Raw genomic sequence first — 20,181 nt, 5'->3', positions numbered from 1 at the left:
CTTTCTTCCCCTATATATAGTTAAGAGAAGAGACAAGCCAGTGGTATCCTTTGCCAGTGGCAAATCCTTATCACTAAAGCCATAATAAAGAAAGAAAAAAGAAAAGGAAACACCATGCATGTGCATGTGCATGTCATATTCTTTCTGCTTCTTACACTGCCTTCACAGCTCGGAACCTGGGTTCCTTGGGGAGGAACTTCTGCTCAGCATAAATAGACATGTAATCACCAAACACAAACTTAGGGTAAGCTTGATCCTCCTCTGGCTTAAAATTCTCCACCAGCTGAGGTGCCGGGGATATGGTGGCCTTCATTGAGGGGTTGTAGAATGAAGCAATTGATCTCCTGTTCCCATCAGGAGTGGCCAAAACCTGGTGCCAAACGCTCTTGTATCGGCCATTGCTTAAGACCTCAATCTGATCGCCAGTGTTGATGACAATGGCGTTTGGCAACGGCTGGACATCGATCCACTGGCCGTCTTTCAGGATTTGAAGGCCACCAACACTGTCGTCTTGGTAGAGTAAGATGACACCGCCAGCATCTGTGTGAGCTCGGAGACCATTCACGAGCTCTGGATGTGGACAAGGGGGGTAGTGGCTCACTTTAGTACCAAAAAAGGCACTGTCTTTTGATTCTCCACCATCAAATGCCTTCTTGATGTATCCCTTTGGTAAACCCAAGTTTTCGTCCATTACTTCCATGACCTTCACGGCCAATTTCTTCAGTTCTGCTCGGTATTCAGCCATGGTTTCCCTGTCATCAGCAATATCATAAGTTCATTGAGTATTGAGTTTCATAAATTTACAGGTTTAAATGGTAGGCATAATAAAGCATGGATTTTACGCAAAGATGAGACCCACATGGTGCCAGGAGATGGAATCCGGCCAGGAAGCCATTAATGAGTACTGTGTTAGATTTGTATATTGCTTATACAAATCTAAAGCTTCTTAAATATAATTTTCTATTGCTTATAAAAATCTAAGCATAGATTTGTATATTGCTTGGTTCGAGCATAACTGGATTATGATTGTTAATTTGAATATCTTACTTGAATCCTGGGGTTTGAGATGGCCACTCGTTGTCGTCTAGGAGAGTAATGACATCTTCCCAGTCCACATTCTCCAACTTGTCTCCCTTCTTCTTCTCCACTAACTCATTCAACAGCTTCTCTGGTGTTGACCTCTGGAAATTTTCTTCTCTTTCCAGCCTATAGTACTCGGAGCAGACCTTCTTCACCCTCTCAAGGAGCTCCTCCGAAATTCCATGGTTCACCAGCTGCAGCAATATAATCAAACATTATAAAAACTGTGGACATAATTTTATATATATATATATATGCTCATTTCTTCTATCATACAATCAGAATGATCATTATAGGTTAACTAGAGTTAACCTATATAGTCTTATGCTTTGAAACGATTCGAATCCGGGAAACGACAATATTCATGATGATCAGTACCAACCCAAACCCACCATTCTTCCTAGACACACTTTCTTTACGTCACCAAGTTAAAGAATATTGCTAAGGAAGTGATAAAATTGTACCTGGAAGAATCCCCATTCCTCACATCCATTAGTGATCTGAGCCATTGTCCTGGCCCTCTCCTCCCCATTGAGCTTGGAAAAATCAATCACTGGGATCGCCATTGAAGAGGGAATAGAAGATCAACAAAGTATATGAGAGAGAGAGATCGAGAGAGAGAGAGAGAGAGTATAGTAGTGTATATATGTGGTGAGCTTAGGTTGGTCCTTAAGCCTATTTATAGTAAAGAAGCCTTCCCGCCATGTTGGATGTCAAACCACATAAGTTTTTTGAAAGATGGTCGTTAGGTTAAGGTGTGGGACGGTGACACATAATATTATATTATAAATAAATGATATATAAAAAGATTAGAAGGTCAATGCTTTTAGAGGTACTACTGGTAATCCACAACAGAAGCATTCTGTTTTCGGTGGGTGCAGCTCATTTTCTATATTATTTACTCATAGATTACATTAATTTATAAGCCACTTTGGTTTAACTTCCACATGGAGATATCATGGGGGGAGAGCAAAATTCATGCAAGGTGGCCGGCACTCCTCTAAATTCTAATGGAGTTGTTACATCAATTCGATTTTGGGCTTTCCTTTTTGGTCATTAATATAATTGGGTATTATCTATATATATATATATATATACAGATTTCACAATTAAGGTGATTATTCTCTTATTCATGGTGACATGCATATATACCATATAGTTAAAGAATTTCATAATTTTAATTAAATTCATTCTTTATTGTTAATCTAAGTTTTGGAGAGAAGTATTAATTAATAATCTAACACATAAAACAAACGGCTCAATGTACTTATCTGTCCACTAAAAATAAAGAGTCTGAATCTATGGAAAGTGACAAGGTACCCATCATTTCTTTTGTGTCTCGTTATCATTAACATATGTTTTTAAAAGAGTAGCATTAGAAATTATATTTTTATCTCACAATGTTGCCATAATAGTCCTGACCAATCATAGGATAAGTTCTAGTTAAAAAAAAAATTCAAGAGTTGATTGGGATTGTCATGTCAATATTTTGGAATAAAAAAAATGGTTTCTAGCATTACATTTTTTTAAAATGTCATTAATTTTACTAATAAAAATGCTATATTCTATATTTTTATCGCACTTTACTTGTAACACTTGATCCAAGTGGTATGATATTGTCTGCTTTGGGCCAAGCCCATATAAGTTTTATTATTGGGTTTACCCTCAAAAAGCCCCATACCATATAGAGAAAGTATATTCCATATAAACACATGGATCAGTACCCCCTCTTAGGACCCAGCGTCCTCGTTGACGACTCTCATGTGGGCTTGTGCACGCTCCCTCTATCTCAGGCTGGGCTATGTCTCTGATATCATATGTAACACTCCTGCTCAAAGCGGTATGATATTGTCCGCTTTGGGCCAAGCTCACACAGTTTTATTATTAGGTTTACCCCAAAAAGGCCTCATATCATTTAGAGAAAGTATATTTCATATAAACACATCATCTTTTTCATGTCCAAATAATGTGGAATGTCACATTACTGAAGTGACATTGTCAATCAACTCTTGAATCAACTCTAATTTAAAAAAAAGAAAAAGAAAAAAGTAGTGTATAGCACTAATCTTTTACTTACATTTCAAATCTCTGCCGACAAGTATTAATGGGATTGACTAGTTACATTATCTTGTAAGGTAATCCCACTCTTTGACTTTTACACATGTACATGCTTTTGATGACAAGTGGTTGCATCCCATTAAACTAATCTACCCCTTTGCAGCCATAGTTTGAGGGTTAAGCCAAATGTGAAGACTTTTATAAACAAAGCTATCCTCATGCCCTCATCTAATACTTTGTCAACTTCATCATTGCATTATATATATATAAAGATTTTTTTTAATCTTTTTTTTTTTTTTTTTTTGGTGGGATAGAATGAAATAATTTACTAGAAAATGATCTGTAATTGAACCATATATGTATGGTTGGCCATCTGATTTTATTCGGGTTTGTCCGAATGTAAGGGTACAAGTCTGAGAAAACAGACAATACTGGCCGTCCGATCAAGAACCAGTTCAGAAAATTAACAAATTGTTGATGTACTTGCAGTACTTCAAAACCCTAGTTCAAAGTTGCATTAGTGGTGAGGCATTATGGATCCTATTATTTGCATTGATTGGTGTAGCTTGCGCCACGTTGCATGCATATGCTGAGATTGGAATAACACAACGAATTACTCCAATTAATTTATGTAGTAGTGCTCTGGCTGTATTTTGGTCTGTGCATGACTTCAATCATTGTAATTTATATTCATGGATGAACTCAATCAGAAGTTCATAGGCTCATCTATACAACCCCACAAAAATTAACCAATTTGGAGGTCTCACACGCTCACTGCTCACACGTGCCACTACAAATTTTTTCCAGTTATGCAATGACCCTATTTTTTGCCAAATTTGACACAATATTTTGGCGCATTCGGCCCAAAGTTGTCCCGATTATTTGGACATTTTCTGCCTATTTATTGGCTCAATTCTTTAACCTATAGTTGGCACTCTATTTCAACTTTTGGCCCATAGTTGGCCCATCTCCAGCCACCGTCCGACCGCCACCATATTTAGCCACCACTGTCTATGACTACTAATCTACTACTGTCTCTATCACCCATCGGCACCATCTCTGACAACAATTTGCCACTGCCGTACACAACGATGACTCGCATGATCTCCTGCCGGCTTCACTAGATCGAGCTCACACTCAAATTTGGATGTGTGTCACACCTAATTAATTAGTACACTTGCCGAGCTCATGCACATTCCACCATTTTGTTGCTGCCGCATATGACTATTATCACCTTCATCTAGGAATTAAGGATTCATCAACGGCTTTGAAGGTCGAACTCATGTTCATAATGTAGTCCTTGCCGCACTAGATCCGTGCATGAAACAAATGACAAATGGATTAATGGGGATGGATGGTCAAAAGAAGAAAGCCAAAAAGATTAAAAAAAGAAAAGAAAAGATGTGATATCACTCTGAAAAAAAAATACACTCATTATGTTCTTTGAATGGAAGAGTTATCTACTTACACCATAAGCTTTTCTTTTCTTTCAAACGTGTTCTGCCATCAATGATTGAGTCTCCTTGTTCAATGTATGGGTTTTCGTTATAACATTGACTAATTGATGACGATGGATCCCAAACAATATTCAAGCAATGAAATTTTTAGAGTAGAAAGTCAAGAGAAGCAACTTCTTTCCTTATTCTTTTTTTTTAAAGGAAAATTAAGATAATATTTCAACGACCTGATTCAAATAACTAATCGTCATACCATCACCATTTTTTGCCTGCTGGTTTAACACACATCTCATTGAAGTGCCAAGAACTATATTCTAGAAATGGATAGTATTTAATTATTTCATTTATAGAAATGGAACTTTTTCATATGTATTTTAGTTTCAATTTGGTAATGTTTTATCATAATTATATTTATAAAATAATTTAATCCTCTATACCACACGACCAAGACAGCAACCTAGCAACAAAGTTTTTACCAAAATTTCTCAACTTTTCATTTTATTAAACTTTTAGTTTCAATGAAATTATGCATTGTTTTTGTAAGTTTATATATTATATATGCTGTGTTGCATGAACTCATGATTATATGATTATCGTCCCCAAGGCTTAAGGGGTAGCTCAATTGGTTAGAAACCACGCCTTATAAAACGAAGGTCATTAGATCGAATTCTCATTCTTCATTTCCCTCACCTTGTGCAGACACGTTAAAAAAAAAAAAAAAAAAAAAATTATATGATTATCATGTACATGAAATATATAACTCATTATGAAGTTATGTTTAGACCTTTAGGTTTCCACAACTATTATCAATAAAGGTTTTTTATACATTTTAATATCATGCATTTAATGTTAATTGATAGTCTATGTTATGACCTTTAATTTGTGCCTCTAAAATGCTTTACTATACATCTTAGAGGATTAATCTTTGAATAATATATTAGATATTATATTTGTATCTTACAATTATCCAGCAATATTGATGTGGTATTCTAAATCAACCACATTAGATCTTTTTTTTTTTTTAATTTTTTTTTATATAACAAAGATTAATCTAAGGGCCGGGGTAGTTGAGAGTCCAACGTTAGCCTTATTGAATAAATGTTTGATACAATTATATCTAGCATTTCTCATAATGTTTTAGTACTTACCACTTGTGCATGACTAAGTTGCTATCTTGGGAAAGGACAAATTAAGTTTTCCTCCAAACTGGGTTGGAGGAATTTTCTTCAACCTAGTCTATAAAAGTGACATGTGTCTCATAAATATGTAAGATGCACATGTTTTTTTAATAGTAAGGACACAGTTGGAATAAATTTTATTAAAAACTCATGTGCATCTCATATATTAATAAAATGGACACATGTCACTTTTATAGACTAGGTTGAAGGAAATTCCTATAACCCAATTTGAAGAAAAACTAAGTGTTCTCCTGATCCTAATTAAGTAGATATTATTTTATAAAAATCAAGTGAGAAATAAGGACAATTTTTTTTTTTAGAAAATAATATCCACTTAGGACCATAAGAACATCAAAACACAAGGAGAACATTTAACATTCCCTTGTATGATTGTTTATTTTATTTATTTATTTATTTTTTTGACATGTCTACACAAGGAGAGAGAAATGAGAGAGGGGGATTCGATCTAGAAAGTACTCCAGCCGATTAAGATACCTGCTGTGGGCGTATGATTGTTTTCAAACTAATGACAAGTTGATGCGTATATACCAAGTTCTCATGAGGTCTAGAACAGTGATTGATCAATTGTTTCAAAAAAACACTTTGAACCGTGCCATAGTCTATAATAATATGTTCTGCATATCGTCACAATTTTTTTCTTAGTATATATGTACTGTCCCAATTGACTAATAGTTGGAGCATCTATTTCATTGAACCAATTGTGTGAACACTAGCTAAAGGTACAGATAACATATCCATAAGGTTGATTCTGACCGTTAATAATAATAAAAAAATTAACCTAAATACTGTTGAGTAATATCATCATGGGTCATATATATATATATATATATATGACCCTTTAGTGTTCACTTAACAATATTACCCTTTAGCACCCTTTAGCGTTCACTTAACAATATAAATTTATATATATATATATCAAGGCAACTAAATTAATTGATCAATCCCAATAATGAAACGTAATTTAAACAAAAGAAAAGAGATCAAAGAGAAGAGAGCATAATCCAGTTTATGTTACTATCTAATATATATATAGTTTCATGTATAATTATGCATTCCAAGGTTGAATCCCACAATGAAAAGCAGTTGGAGTTATTGGCTTGTACATTGGCCTAGGTGTTGTTAGGATCTTTGATAGAGTTGATGTTAAGCTATATATATATATATGATCCTTTCAGTTGTGAGAGAGTGTCTGCACATGGTTTCCACTATTTAGGCCTTTTCTGAACGTTGCCTAAGAGACATGCATGCATGTACCAATACCATGCATGATCACGTATGCATAGGTAGAGTAGTCACTTTGATTACCCGTCCTACCGTTTTAATTAAAAAAAAAAAAAAAGAATTATGCATAGTAGGGCCTGTTTATCAAGACACGTGCTCGATCAACATCAACAACGAAAATGCAGGGTGGTCTTATGCGCAAAATTTTTGGCGCAAATGCAGTAGTGGCATGAACAAACTCACGATGGAGTGAACATCTAGAGTTTTTTAATGAAAATTTTAACCTTACATGGTGCGCTTTATCTTGACAGAGTCTGTGCTGATCATGTGTATTTAATGATATGTAGCCAGACCAAAACAATAATTATTTATATAGTGTAAGCTACGTATAAATTTGGAAACCCTAGGCTATATAAACGGTAACTTCTTTTAACTAACAACATAAAATATATGTAGGTTTTGCAATCACGTTTCCTATGGAAAATAGTAAAAATTATTCTTAATTTCTTGTTGAAAGGCCGTGGACCACGCTATATTTTCAAGGAAACACGCTTCCTTCTTATAATCGCGATACATTCCCCCAAGACATTGTCCCTAAAATACCCAGGTGATGCCTTTGGAAGAAGTGAGAGATTGACTAATATATATATGCATAAACATATATGTATGTATGTATATGATATGCATGGTAGTTTATATTTTAATATATAGTGATTCCCTCCCTTACATCCAAAGGACACTCTCTCTCTCTCTCTCTCTCACATACACGTACACAGATACATACACATGGTGCTGAGTAATTGTGTCTCTCAGAAGGATCCATGGGCAAGACAGAATTTGGTCTAGGGTGCCTGTACATAGATTTGGTTGATGGTCTTTGTCATTCACTATTTTTTTATTTTTTTATTTAATAATGATTGTTAATATTTTAACAAAAGATTAACCTGTAGATTAACTAAAAATAGTATATTAAGCTGGCAAAGTCATGGCCATGGTCGGTGTGTTTTTAATTTCTATATATATATATATATATATATATATATTTGCTCAATTTCATTGGGAAGTCAAAGAATGTGAAGGGCTTGCCATTGGGTAAATTATTAAGCAAAAAAGAAAAGAAATAAGAAATAAGATATATAGTACATTAATTATTGTTTGAAAATTAATAAATTCAACACCTAATTAGAAAAAATAAATAAAAATAAACACCAGACAGTTTTAAATGATTAAAAAGGAAGCTCCCTATAACAATCTATGAAATGACTCAATCTTAATAGTTTGACAATTTCTTAATTTGATTAAAAAATTAATTTGAAGCATCATATCGTTGTTTACTTACATTAATTATAACTACCTGATATAACCGTAAACCATATTTGGTTATAATTAATTAATTGAATTTAATACTACTCTCTAGCTTCCTGCAAGCAGGACTTTTCTAGAATCTCTTTTCCATTAATTTTTCCTATTAGGATGGATTTTCATCAACCATTAGAGAGAAGAAAATTGTCCCCAAGAGATAGCTCAATCAGCTGAGACCACGCTTAATAAAACGGAGGTCACTAGTTCGAATCTCCTTCCCCCTTTCTTGTGTGAACATGTCAAAAGAGACACAGAGAGAGAGAGAGAGAGAGAGAGAGAGAGAGAGGAAAAAAAGTCTGAATTGTCTGATTATCATTCAACAAAACCTAATAAAAACTCATAATGGTTCGATCGACATTATCATGATATGTATTAAGACATTTTATAAAGACAACCTAACAAAACGCATCAAAATTAATCTGCATATTATTGCATGCTGATCTTGCAATATATATATATGCATATAACAAAACACACATAATTATTTTTTTCAAAATAAAAAATTCTATCCACCTTATGGAACTTAAATACTTTGTCTTGACATTGATAGTAATCTATTCAAAAAGACTTGCAAAGACAAACGAAAAACAGATACAAGTGACTTGTTGAAGGCTACTATCGGGGGACACTCTTATGTCTAAGTCAGTAGAATAATTTTTACACGAGGTAAAAGATTAATAGAGAAAAGGATGAATAGTATATATACCTTAAACTTAGGTCTTTGATTTTTTTTATACGATTGCCCCAAATAAGACCAGTATGCAAGATGTGAAAATTAATATTGGAGGTCAAGAGTGTCATATAGAAAGTTGTGGATCATCATAGAGATATTCATATGTTCCCTTCGTTAATCCCCATTGTTATTGGGCTGATCTTTCCTTCAAGGATGCCATATCTAAAATAGGCAAGGTTGTTAAAGGGAAAAATGCTTTCCTTTATAAAGTCAGCAATCAGCATCCCATGTGTTTACTATGTCGGTCAGGCCGTCAGGGTGACTGTCGGTTACAACACCTTGGGTTATGACACCTTCAGATAGGAGTATAGGACACCCTCAGATAGGGCCTTCAATTAGTGAGGCTATCCAAGGGGTGGCTCCTCGGTCCGAGGGCCATCATCTTTGGGGCTCATATTGATGGGCCGTAGGGTCCCTACTGAGGGCAAGGGGGCGTCCACAGGCCTTGGGCTTGAGGGCTAGCGGGCCTTGGTTGACTTGTGGTATTTTATATCACCAGAATTCTCCAATTTTAACTGTGAATTGGGCTGAAACCCATTTTAAGATTCAAAATTAATGCGCATGTGTGCAAAAGTAAGGTATTGAAGACCCAACATAGTCGTAGGCCCAAAAAATCTGCTGCAGGTGGGCTTCTCATCAAGCTACTTTACTGTTGAACGAAGAGGGAATCCTATTTTTAGGGGCTATTTCGCTCACTCTTTTCACAAACCCTACCTAATTCATACAATCAGCACACATTAATTAATGAGAACAATTTGACTTCATAGAGTCATAGAGATAAAAAAATAGTCATTATGGAATTAATGTCATGTTGTTATTATTATTTTCCATTTTGATCTGAAAAGTCTTGTATCCAGATCCTATCTTTTCAAAAAAGCAAAAAGTGAAATAAGGGAAGATAAAGAGGAGGCCACTCATTGCATATGCTTTCACTTGAATATGTATAAAGCCATTAGAAACTTAAGTAAAATCATATCAATTATCCACAATCTTATGTCATTGCGATTTGAAGATCCTAGTTTTCAATTTTATAATTTTTAGAGTTATTTAAAAGCTCAATGACCCAACATCCGACCCCTCATTGACTGGCTTTTGACTCATTTAGGTTCGCTTCCGACGGTGGGCAGGCCGAATGTCAGAATAATTTTTATTTCCAGCCAAACTTAGGTTGGAGGTCACACCATAAGTAGGATTTCCGATCTACTTTTGACATAACCTAACAATCATATAAACGTACATATAGATAACCTCCGGCCACGCAGAGGAATAGGATTCTTCATTTCATTTGAAATGGAGAAGAGCCGGTTAGGCAAAAAATTGGGACATTATTTCATTTCCAATTCAAATTATATTGATTAGAAAATAATTTAGATAGATAAAGCCCAAACATCCGAAAAAACATTTCACTTCGAAATAAATATTGAAACGTCATTGGTAGTATTTGGACCAGTTGAAATTCAACGCTACAATGGCCTTAATTTTCTTCATGGCGACCAAGAGAGTTCTGGTAGAACAAGTAAAGACAAAGTGATTTCCAAAGTTTGAAGTATAGATCAGAGTCTACACGATATTCCTAGTAAAAGTCTTCATCTTACGCTTGCTAGCTATACATGACTAATTCATCTACTTTCTTAGTCAAATAAGCTACAAACATTATTTTATCCTAATATATGCAAGAGAAAAGGAAAAAAAAAAAAAAAGGCTAGAAAAATAAATAAATATGCTTTGAGAGAGAAAAATTAAAGTCGCCACTAATGACCCCTCAATAGTAGTGACTTTGGGGTCGCCGCTATTTTTTTTCATCGCTAAAGATCGACCATATTGCTTATAGTGAAACTGTTGTTTATATATATAGATGTGTGTGTGGGCGTGAGCGCGTGTGTGTGCGCGTGTTTGATCATGCAAGCGCATGCTTAATGCATTAGTATTAACCAGATTTATAGCTAAAAGTAAGTTTGATTTTATTTATGTCCAGATCCAATCTAGTTGACTTTGATTACACTTCGTTGAATTGTCGGCTCCAATTTGTTTTTTTCTATAGATTTCTTCTACAATATATTTAGTGGGTTTATTAAAATGCAAACAATGAAAAAGGGTAGCGAGCTACCACTAAATTCTGACGAAATAACAATAATCTGAATAAAAAAATAAAAAAAGAACAAATTACTCTAAGAAAAACGGCCGGCATACCTCAATAATAGATAATTTAACAATAATATATAAGAAAAACGGCCGGCGTAGAATTGAGAAACTTTTTAGTATCTTTTTCTATGTCCCTGTCCAAGTTAATGCAAGATTAAGGTTGTAATAGAAAATTAGTCTCACCATGTGACTTACTATAAATTTGGAGAAATAATCGGAAAAGAATTATATGCTTCACAGACTACTTCTCCCTTCTTGGCATGCAGTTTAGTTACACTATTTACTATTGATCATACACATATGGCTTCCAGAGAGGTTCATCCAATCGCCATGGAAATGGATTCTGGAGAAAAGCGTCTCAATGAGCTTGGATACAAGCAAGAACTCAGAAGAGAAATGGTATATATATGTATTTAATTGTGTTCATCTTTGATATGTTTTAAGGATTACTATATATATCTATATATATCCAGATCGAACTTGTTGATTTGTTTACAGTTTTGTTGGCTTTCTCAATGACATCTGGGAATTAAATTGCAGAGTTTGTTTAAGACATTCGCAATAACTTTCTCGACCATGGCATTTTTTGTTGGAACTCCACTGTACGGCCCTAGCCTACTTTATGCTGGCCCTGCAAGCTTGATATGGGGTTATGTCGCCGTTACATTCTTCACCTGGTTTGTTGGGTGCGCCATGGCTGAGATATGCTCCTCGTTTCCAGTATGCTTTCTTCTTCCTCTTCTTCTTCTTCTTCTTCTTCTTCATGTTTTTGCTTTTTGTTTTTTCCTCTAATTAATGATACCCAGAGAATTAATTCACTTTTTTGGATATGCACTCTTTAATTTATATATAACATGTTTTCTCTTACAAAAATGAAAGTAATATAGTGTGGTGAAAGAATTGTATTAGTTTTTAGTTTTTAGAAAGTGGACAGTTTCACTGAAAGAAAGATATTTGGGATGAGATCGAAGAACACTTGTGTAATTATGCTAATATCTAGGGTGGGAATTGAAAACTTCTTTTGACTTTGTAAACACACACACACACACACACACACATATATATATATATATATATATATATATATATATATATATTGCATAGTACTCTTCTTCCCATGCATGACAACAATATAAAATTTTCTTAATTTCCTTTACTTATGTAATTAACACGCTTGACTTGGCTGTGGAAACATTACAATACAGACTACTGGCTCCCTTTATTTTTGGGCTGCCCATTTGGCTGGACCCCGGTGGGGGCCATTTGCATCCTGGTGCTGTGCTTGGCTAGAAATCATTGGTCTCGTTTCTGGAATTGGCATACAAGTACTGCAACTATTTTTTCTTTCTTTTTTCCCAGAGAATGTTTGCACCATTAGCCACTAAACTTGTCTAATTAATGATGATGTTATGATAACTACTTCTTATTAATTAAAAAGTTTGTATTTTTTTTTTTTTTTAATTACTGTTATTAGGCATACTCAGGAGCACAAGCATTGCAGATGATAATTCTTTTGTCCACTGGGACAAACAAGGGTGGAGGCTACTTTGCCCCACAGAGTGTATTTTTGTTGATATATATTTGCCTAACCATCATATGGGCAGTGCTCAACTCCTTTGCATTACAAGTCGTAGCATTCCTCAACATAATTTCTGTATGGTGGCAGGTGTGTTTTTTAATAACTGCTTCTCTGAATTTATATACTGTATATGTTAGACTAAGAAATCTTATGCTCAATCTAATGCCCTGCATGCAACTCAAAGTAATTGCAAGCTGATTATATATATATTTCCAAGAGTAACTTATCCTGTTTTAGAGAGCTTCACCTCCTTAATCTATTGTGCCATATATGTCTTAATTCTCAAGTGAAAAGTGGAAAATTTTGGTTTAAGTACTAGCTTACATGATTGATTATTGCTTTCCAAAAACTAATTATGTTCCCTAAAATAGAAACATAGTGAATTAAAACATCTTCATCTTTGTGCACACTCTCTACTTGTTTGGGATTACGTTGAAAAATAGACGTTTTTTGTATAGAAAAAGTATCATTTTCAAGTTTGTTGTGTTTTTGGCTTGTTTGGAGCAAAAAATTATAGACCCAATTTTGCTTGGTATTTGTATACCAAAAATATTTTTTAAACTCCTTAACACAATCCCAAACAATTTATAAATTTGAAAAATAAAAACATTAATGACTAATTAATGACCAATAATTCATCACTTGAACTAGCTAGCTTCTCAGCCAGGGATGAAACTACCCCTTGGCTTGGGGGGTCCCGACTCCCAACCCCTCCAAGCCATAGGGTGGTCCCCAAATTTATATATATATATATATATATATATAATTTTAAAAATTAACTTTTGGCCCCTAAGAATTTTTTTTCTTCAAATTTTGCCCCCTCCAAACTAAATGTTCTAGTTCCGCCCTGTTGTCAGCTGATATGTCATGAAAAGCATGCAGGTGATCGGCGGACTCATTGTAATTATAGGTCTTCCTCTGATAGCAAGCCCGACGCAATCAGCATCCTATGTGTTCACTCACTTTGAAACATCTCCCGAGTCAACTGGCATACACAGTAAACCTTATGCAGTAATTCTGTCAGTACTTCTAAGCCAATACTGTTTGTATGGCTACGACACTGCAGCCCATCTAACTGAGGAAACGAAAGGCGCAGACAGAACTGGTCCGCTGGCAATTCTTTCCAGTATAGGAATCATTTCAGCCTTTGGATGGGCTTATCTTTTAGCTCTTACGTTCAGCATCCAGGTATATATGCTTGATTTTGAAGTATTTGGTTCATTTTTGTTTCAGAATTTCTTTCAATAGAGCATTGAGTTTGGTGTTAAGCAATAATTGATAATGTAGGATCCAGCATATTTATATGACCCAAACAATGAGACAGCCGGTGCACTCGTGCCAGCACAGATAATTTATGATGCATTTTATCGAAGGTATCACAGTGGCACTGGAGCCATCATTTTCCTCTGCATCATTTGGGGAACCTTCTTTTTTTGTGGACTCGCAGTCGTAACTAGTGCTGCCAGAGTGGTAAGCAAACTAAATCTCTTGCTCTCTCCCCATGTGGAGTTCGAACTTTGTCTCTATCGACAAAGATGAGGGAGAAGTCCTTAAATGATTAAATTTATCATTTCCTATAATTTTAAGTTTATAGAATAAATGGTGATATATGTAACAGTTTTTAGTGCATGTCAACTATAATTGTATACAATATATAACAATGTTATACATAGTGATCCAATTACAATCAAATCTCTTAAATCAATATATACAATCAAATCCCATAACATCGGATAATCAAATATACTCTAAAATGCATTATTTCCGCAACCTATATATGACAGTAGATATCAATAATAATGCATGTTTGTTTTCCACTCCATAGGTTTATGCTCTGTCAAGGGATGGGGGAGTTCCATTTTCACGTATCTGGATAAAAATACATCCAAAGCACAAGGTTCCAATAAATGCAGTGTGGTTGTGTGCTGTCATTACCATTATCATGGGACTTCCCATCTTGAAACTCAATGTGGTTTACACCGCCATCATTTCAATTAGCACCATTGGATGGGTGGGGGGCTATGCTGTCCCAATTTTCGCAAGGCTGGTGATGGATGAGAAGAAATTTAAGCCAGGTCCCTTCTATTTGGGTAGAGCAAGCAGGCCAGTTTGCTTGATAGCTTTCCTGTATATATGTTATACATGCTCTGTCTTCTTATTGCCAACTTTTTATCCTCTCAAATGGGATACTTTCAACTATGCACCTGTAGCCGTTTCTGCAGCATTGACACTGATAATGCTCTGGTGGGTCTTGGATGCAAGGAAATGGTTCAAGGGACCAGTAAAGAATATTGACGTTTAGAATTGTTCTATCTTTGTCTCTTCAAAGCATATAAAGACAAAGAAAAAACAAGAAAGTTGTAATAAAAGAGAAGCATATTCATCATCTTAAATAACTTTCTTACAATTAGTTTGCTCTTTGCAATATATGTTGAATAGAGCAATAAAAGTGAGCTTTATACTCAGCTGCATGTACATATGATTTGTGTCAAGACTCGAGATGTAGAAGTTGCAGGATAGGAAGAAGACTCAAGATCTAACTCACTTAGAGACAAATGTAATGTCAGCTTAACATCATTCATGCTGCCTTTTTTGTGTTGTTTGGGTTACCTTCTCCTAGCCTTTTTGTACATGGACGGATCTGAAAGCAGAGACTTTTGTAACCGGTGTTTGTTCCTTGTCAATAGATCTCGTTCGGTTTTTGGCAATGCTTCCCCCTGCGACAACTACTTAACAGTGGCAATTGCCTGTACTGTATATATAGGGCTTTTAATGAAGTCATTTTGTCCTTGTATAACGCTTCATGTGGCCCATAGAAAGGCCTAGATCCTTTTTTGTTCTATTGCCTACTGTTTGTTTCTATTACCACTTTTGTATTGCCTTTCCCGTTTGAATTTTGTTGTTGAGGAGTCTATCTCGTTTCTTTTGTGTTCTTCCCTGAAAAAAAAAAAAAAAAAAAAATCATGTAGTGATAAGGCTAGAGAGTAGTGTTTGCAATTAATCGAAATCAACATCAACTAAAGTATACGTACATATTAATACATGTTTGATATCTAAGTCTCCAAACATATCCTAATTTATACATAAAAACATACAAAATATTAAAGTCTGGGGCCTCTCCAAACATATTCTAATTCAAACATAAGAACATACACAATATCAAAGTCAACCCCCTTTTTTCTGTGTAAAAGAAAAAAAAAGGGTTGACTTTTCATGGAACTTAGCTCTTTCCCATATATATATATATATATATAGTGCATTAACCAAGTCTAGTACGTACTAGCTAAAATCAAGTTTTATGTCCAGACAAAATCTAGTTGACTTTGCATACCCTTCTTTGGCTCCAATTTGTTTTTCCAAATAAGTAAATTTGGACAAGTAATTGGCACTTCTACTTCTACTTCTCCCTCCCTTCTCAACATATATATTTTGGTAGTTAACACCATCTACTATTGATCTACACATATGGCTTTTAGACAGGTGTATCCAACAGCCATGGAAATGGATTCTGGAGAAAAGCGTCTCAATGAGCTTGGATACAAGCAAGAACTCAGAAGAGAAATGGTATATATATATATATATATAATTGTGTCAATCTTTGATATGTTTTAAGGATTAGTACTATATATATATATCCAGAACTTGTTCATTTGTTTACACATTTGTTTCCTCTCGCTTTCTGGGAATTAAATTGCAGAGTTTGTTTAAGACATTCGCAATAACTTTTTCGACCATGTCATTTTTTTCTGGAACTCCACTGTACGGCCCTAGCCTACTTTATGCTGGCCCTGCAAGCTTGATATGGGGTTATATTGCCGTTACATTCTTCACCTGGTTTGTTGGTTTCGCCATGGCTGAGATATGCTCCTCGTTTCCAGTATGCTTTCTTCTTCATCTTCATGTTCTTGTTCTTGTTCTTGTTCTTCTTAATGTTTTTGCTTTCTCCTTTAATGTTTTGTATAATTGTATATACACTCTTTATCCTAACTTAGATGTTTTGTTTGAAAATATCATGTCCATTTATAAATAACAACTAATAATGTTCTTAAATACCCTTAATTTTTATTGAACATGGACAAACGAAGTCAATATGAAAGGTTTTTAGGATGTTTATGGGACAGTACATATGTAGAACAATGTTTCAAGAAAAAAAAAAATAGAAACTTGAGTACTACTTCAGGTAAGATGATATCTGACTAAAAGATATTTTAGAATGCTTTGGAATCTGATAATTTGGCAAATGATAAAAGAAATTTAGGTTGCTTTTGGGAAAGGCTATAGTTGGAACCAATATTAGCCTGTTCATATTATAGTAGGTTTGTTTCGATGTAAAATATTTTGGACAAAGTTTTCCTATAAACTCGGTTGGAGGAATTTCTTTCAACCTAGTTTATAAAAGTGACACGTGTTCATTTTTTTTAATAACATGTGAGATGCACATAAGTTTTTAATAAAATTTATTCCAACTTTGTCTCTGCTATTAAAAGAACATATGCATCTCACATGTTCAAGACACATGTCATTTTTATAGACTAGGTTGAAGGAAAACATAATGAACCAACATTAAACATAACCATTTTTTTTTTTTTTTGTAGAGTTATTATTTATGTTAACGGCTAATTGCTTTTGAATGCAGTTAGAAAAAACCGCTAGCTGCTTAGGCGGTTTTTTAGGTTTTAAAAAAAAAATCGTTAACCGCCTTTTATCTATATTATATAATATATTATATTTATATATAAAAATACATTTTTAAATTTTTTATTTAAAAAAAGGGTTAGCGGTTAATAACCTATTAACTGGTTAACCGTCTAAACGATTAGTAGATTTTACTAACCGCTTTTTCAACCCTATTTTATGTAACACTCTTGATTTGACTGTGGAAACATTTACAATACAGACTACTGGCTCCCTTTATTTTTGGGCTGCCCATTTGGCTGGACCCCAGTGGGGGCCATTTGCATCGTGGTGCTGCGCTTGGTTAGAAACCATTGGCGTCGTTTCTGGAATTGGCACACAGGTACTGCAACTATTTTCGAGCCCATTTTTTCTTTCTTGTTTCCAGAAAATGTTTGCTTCACCAGAAAGTTTCATTTTCTTTGTTTCATTTTGATTGTTATTAGCTAGGCATACGCAGGAGCACAGGCATTGCAGATGATAATTCTTTTGTCCACTGGGACAAACAAGGGTGGAGGCTACTTCGTACCACGGAGTGTATTTGTTTCTATATATATTTGCCTAACCCTCATATGGGCAGTGCTCAATTCCTTTGCATTACAAGTCGTAGCATTTCTCGACGTAATTTCTGTATGGTGGCAGGTGTGTTTTTTTAACCAAGTACATAAATTAAATTGTTAAAAATGAAAAACCATTTGTTTGTAAATAGGACCTCTCTGGAATTTATGTCTAGACACATCTTCTGGGTGTCTAGACATGTCGTCTGAAATGAAGTCTCTTAAAATCCTGTCCAGACAGATCCTCTGGCTGTTTGGACATGTCTTCTGAAATGAAGTCCTTGGAAACGGTGTCCAGACATGCTCACACCCTATCCAGACACATCAGTCATTGTGGATTGCTCCTAGAATTACTGTCCGGACCTGTCTTCTGGGTGTTCGGACACACTAGACTGAAACTTCAATTCTTCATGTGAAACCTCATTTTCAAATGATTACAAACATAACACCAAATGAGCCAAGCTAAACTAACAAAAAAAAAAAAAAAAAAAACATCCTTCATCTTTGTGAACACTCTAAAATGTGTTTTTTTCCTTATAAATTTGGAAAAAATAAATAAATAAATGATCAAGATTTCATCAGCTGACATGTCATGAAAAGCATGCAGGTGATGGGTGGATTCGTTGTAATTATAGGTCTTCCTCTGATAGCAAGCTCGACACAATCAGCATCCTATGTGTTCACTCATTTTGAAACGTCTCCCGAGTCAACTGGAATACACAGTAAACCTTATGCAATGATCCTGTCAGTACTTCTAAGCCAATACTGTTTGTATGGCTATGACTCTGCAGCCCATCTAACTGAGGAAACAAAAGGTGCAGACCGAACTGGTCCACTGGCCATTCTTTCTAGTATAGGAATCACTTCAGCCTTTGGATGGGCCTATCTTTTAGCTCTTACTTTCAGCATCCAGGTATATATATATATATATATAAAAGTATTTGGTTTTTGTTTCAATAGAGCATTAAGTTTGATGCTAAGCAATAATTGATAATGCAGGATCCAGCCTATTTATATGACCCAAACAATGAGACAGCCGGTGCATTCGTGCCAGCACAGATAATTTATGACGCATTTTATCGAAGGTATCACAGTGGCACTGGAGCCATCATTTTCCTCTGCATCATTTGGGGAGCTTTCTTCTTTTGTGGTCTCTCCAACCTAACTAGTGCTGCTAGAGTAGTAAGCAAACTGAAAAATCTGTCTCTCCCTCTCTATGACATTATATTAACAATAATAATGCAAATATATTTTCCACCCCATAGGTTTATGCTCTGTCAAGGGATGGAGGAGTTCCATTTTCACGTATCTGGATAAAAATACATCCAAAGCACAAGGTTCCAACAAATGCAGTGTGGTTGTGTGCGGCCATTACCATTATCATTGGACTTCCCATTTTGAAACTCAATGTGGTTTACACCGCCATCATTTCAATTAGCACCATTGGATGGGTGGGAGGCTATGCTGTCCCAATTTTCGCAAGGCTGGTGATGGATGAGAAGAATTTTAAGCCAGGTCCCTTCTATTTGGGTAGAGCAAGCAGGCCAGTTTGCTTGATAGCTTTCCTATATATATGTTATACATGCTCTGTCTTTTTGTTGCCAAATCTTTATCCTCTCCGATGGGATACTTTCAACTATGCACCTGTAGCCGTTTCTGCAGTATTGACACTGATAATGCTCTGGTGGGTCTTGGATGCAAGGAAATGGTTCAAGGGACCAGTAAAGAATATTGACGTACAGAATGGAGACATTTAAAACTGCTCTATCTTTGTCTCTTCAATGCATATAAGAAACAAGAAAGTTGTGATAGAAGAGCAATATATCCATCATCAATACATATGATTTATGTCAAGACTCAAGATGTAGAAGCTGCACCAGTCAACAACTCTTCGAAGGATAGGAGGAAGACTCAAGATCCTACTCAAATCATGTAGTGATAAGGCTAAAGAGTAGTGTTATAATTAAACAGTAGTTGTACAACTCAGTCTATAAAACAATGATCAAATGTATCAACCAAAGCAAGTAAAAACAATTATGCAGAATTATGTGTTACTTATTATGGTATCAGAGCCCCCAATCTCTGTCTAAATCTCCTATGGCCTCTCAAATCTCTCACG

At 35.1% G+C, this 20,181-nt stretch overlaps 3 protein-coding genes across 3 annotated transcripts; 2 read left to right on the top strand and 1 right to left on the bottom strand.

The window, feature by feature from the left end:
• Positions 1 to 151: 151 nt before the first annotated feature.
• Positions 152 to 1,646, bottom strand: LOC132185680 (2-oxoglutarate (2OG) and Fe(II)-dependent oxygenase superfamily protein). The gene is made up of 3 exons (XM_059599451.1): positions 1,545 to 1,646; positions 1,048 to 1,274; positions 152 to 752 (listed from the first exon to the last, which is right to left on the bottom strand). The coding sequence occupies exons 1-3, from the start codon at positions 1,644 to 1,646 to the stop codon at positions 152 to 154; spliced, it is 930 nt and encodes a 309-aa protein (XP_059455434.1).
• A 9,856-nt stretch (positions 1,647 to 11,502) lies between these two features.
• Positions 11,503 to 15,592, top strand: LOC132185604 (amino-acid permease BAT1 homolog). Its single transcript, XM_059599360.2, has 7 exons — positions 11,503 to 11,651; positions 11,793 to 11,972; positions 12,458 to 12,577; positions 12,727 to 12,918; positions 13,714 to 14,019; positions 14,119 to 14,301; positions 14,657 to 15,592. The coding sequence occupies exons 1-7, from the start codon at positions 11,553 to 11,555 to the stop codon at positions 15,131 to 15,133; spliced, it is 1,557 nt and encodes a 518-aa protein (XP_059455343.2). The 5' UTR covers positions 11,503 to 11,552; the 3' UTR covers positions 15,134 to 15,592.
• A 704-nt stretch (positions 15,593 to 16,296) lies between these two features.
• Positions 16,297 to 20,037, top strand: LOC132185915 (amino-acid permease BAT1 homolog). The gene is made up of 7 exons (XM_059599728.2): positions 16,297 to 16,395; positions 16,529 to 16,708; positions 17,729 to 17,848; positions 17,956 to 18,147; positions 18,670 to 18,975; positions 19,062 to 19,244; positions 19,328 to 20,037. The coding sequence occupies exons 1-7, from the start codon at positions 16,297 to 16,299 to the stop codon at positions 19,817 to 19,819; spliced, it is 1,572 nt and encodes a 523-aa protein (XP_059455711.2). The 3' UTR covers positions 19,820 to 20,037.
• Positions 20,038 to 20,181: the final 144 nt, after the last annotated feature.

The sequence above is a fragment of the Corylus avellana genome, chromosome 7 (assembly GCF_965113065.1).
Source record: "Corylus avellana chromosome 7, dhCorAvel1.hap1.2, whole genome shotgun sequence".
Lineage (NCBI taxonomy): Eukaryota > Viridiplantae > Streptophyta > Magnoliopsida > Fagales > Betulaceae > Corylus > Corylus avellana.
Note: the sequence above shows the minus strand (reverse complement) of the source record. Positions and strands in the feature narration are given on the sequence as shown.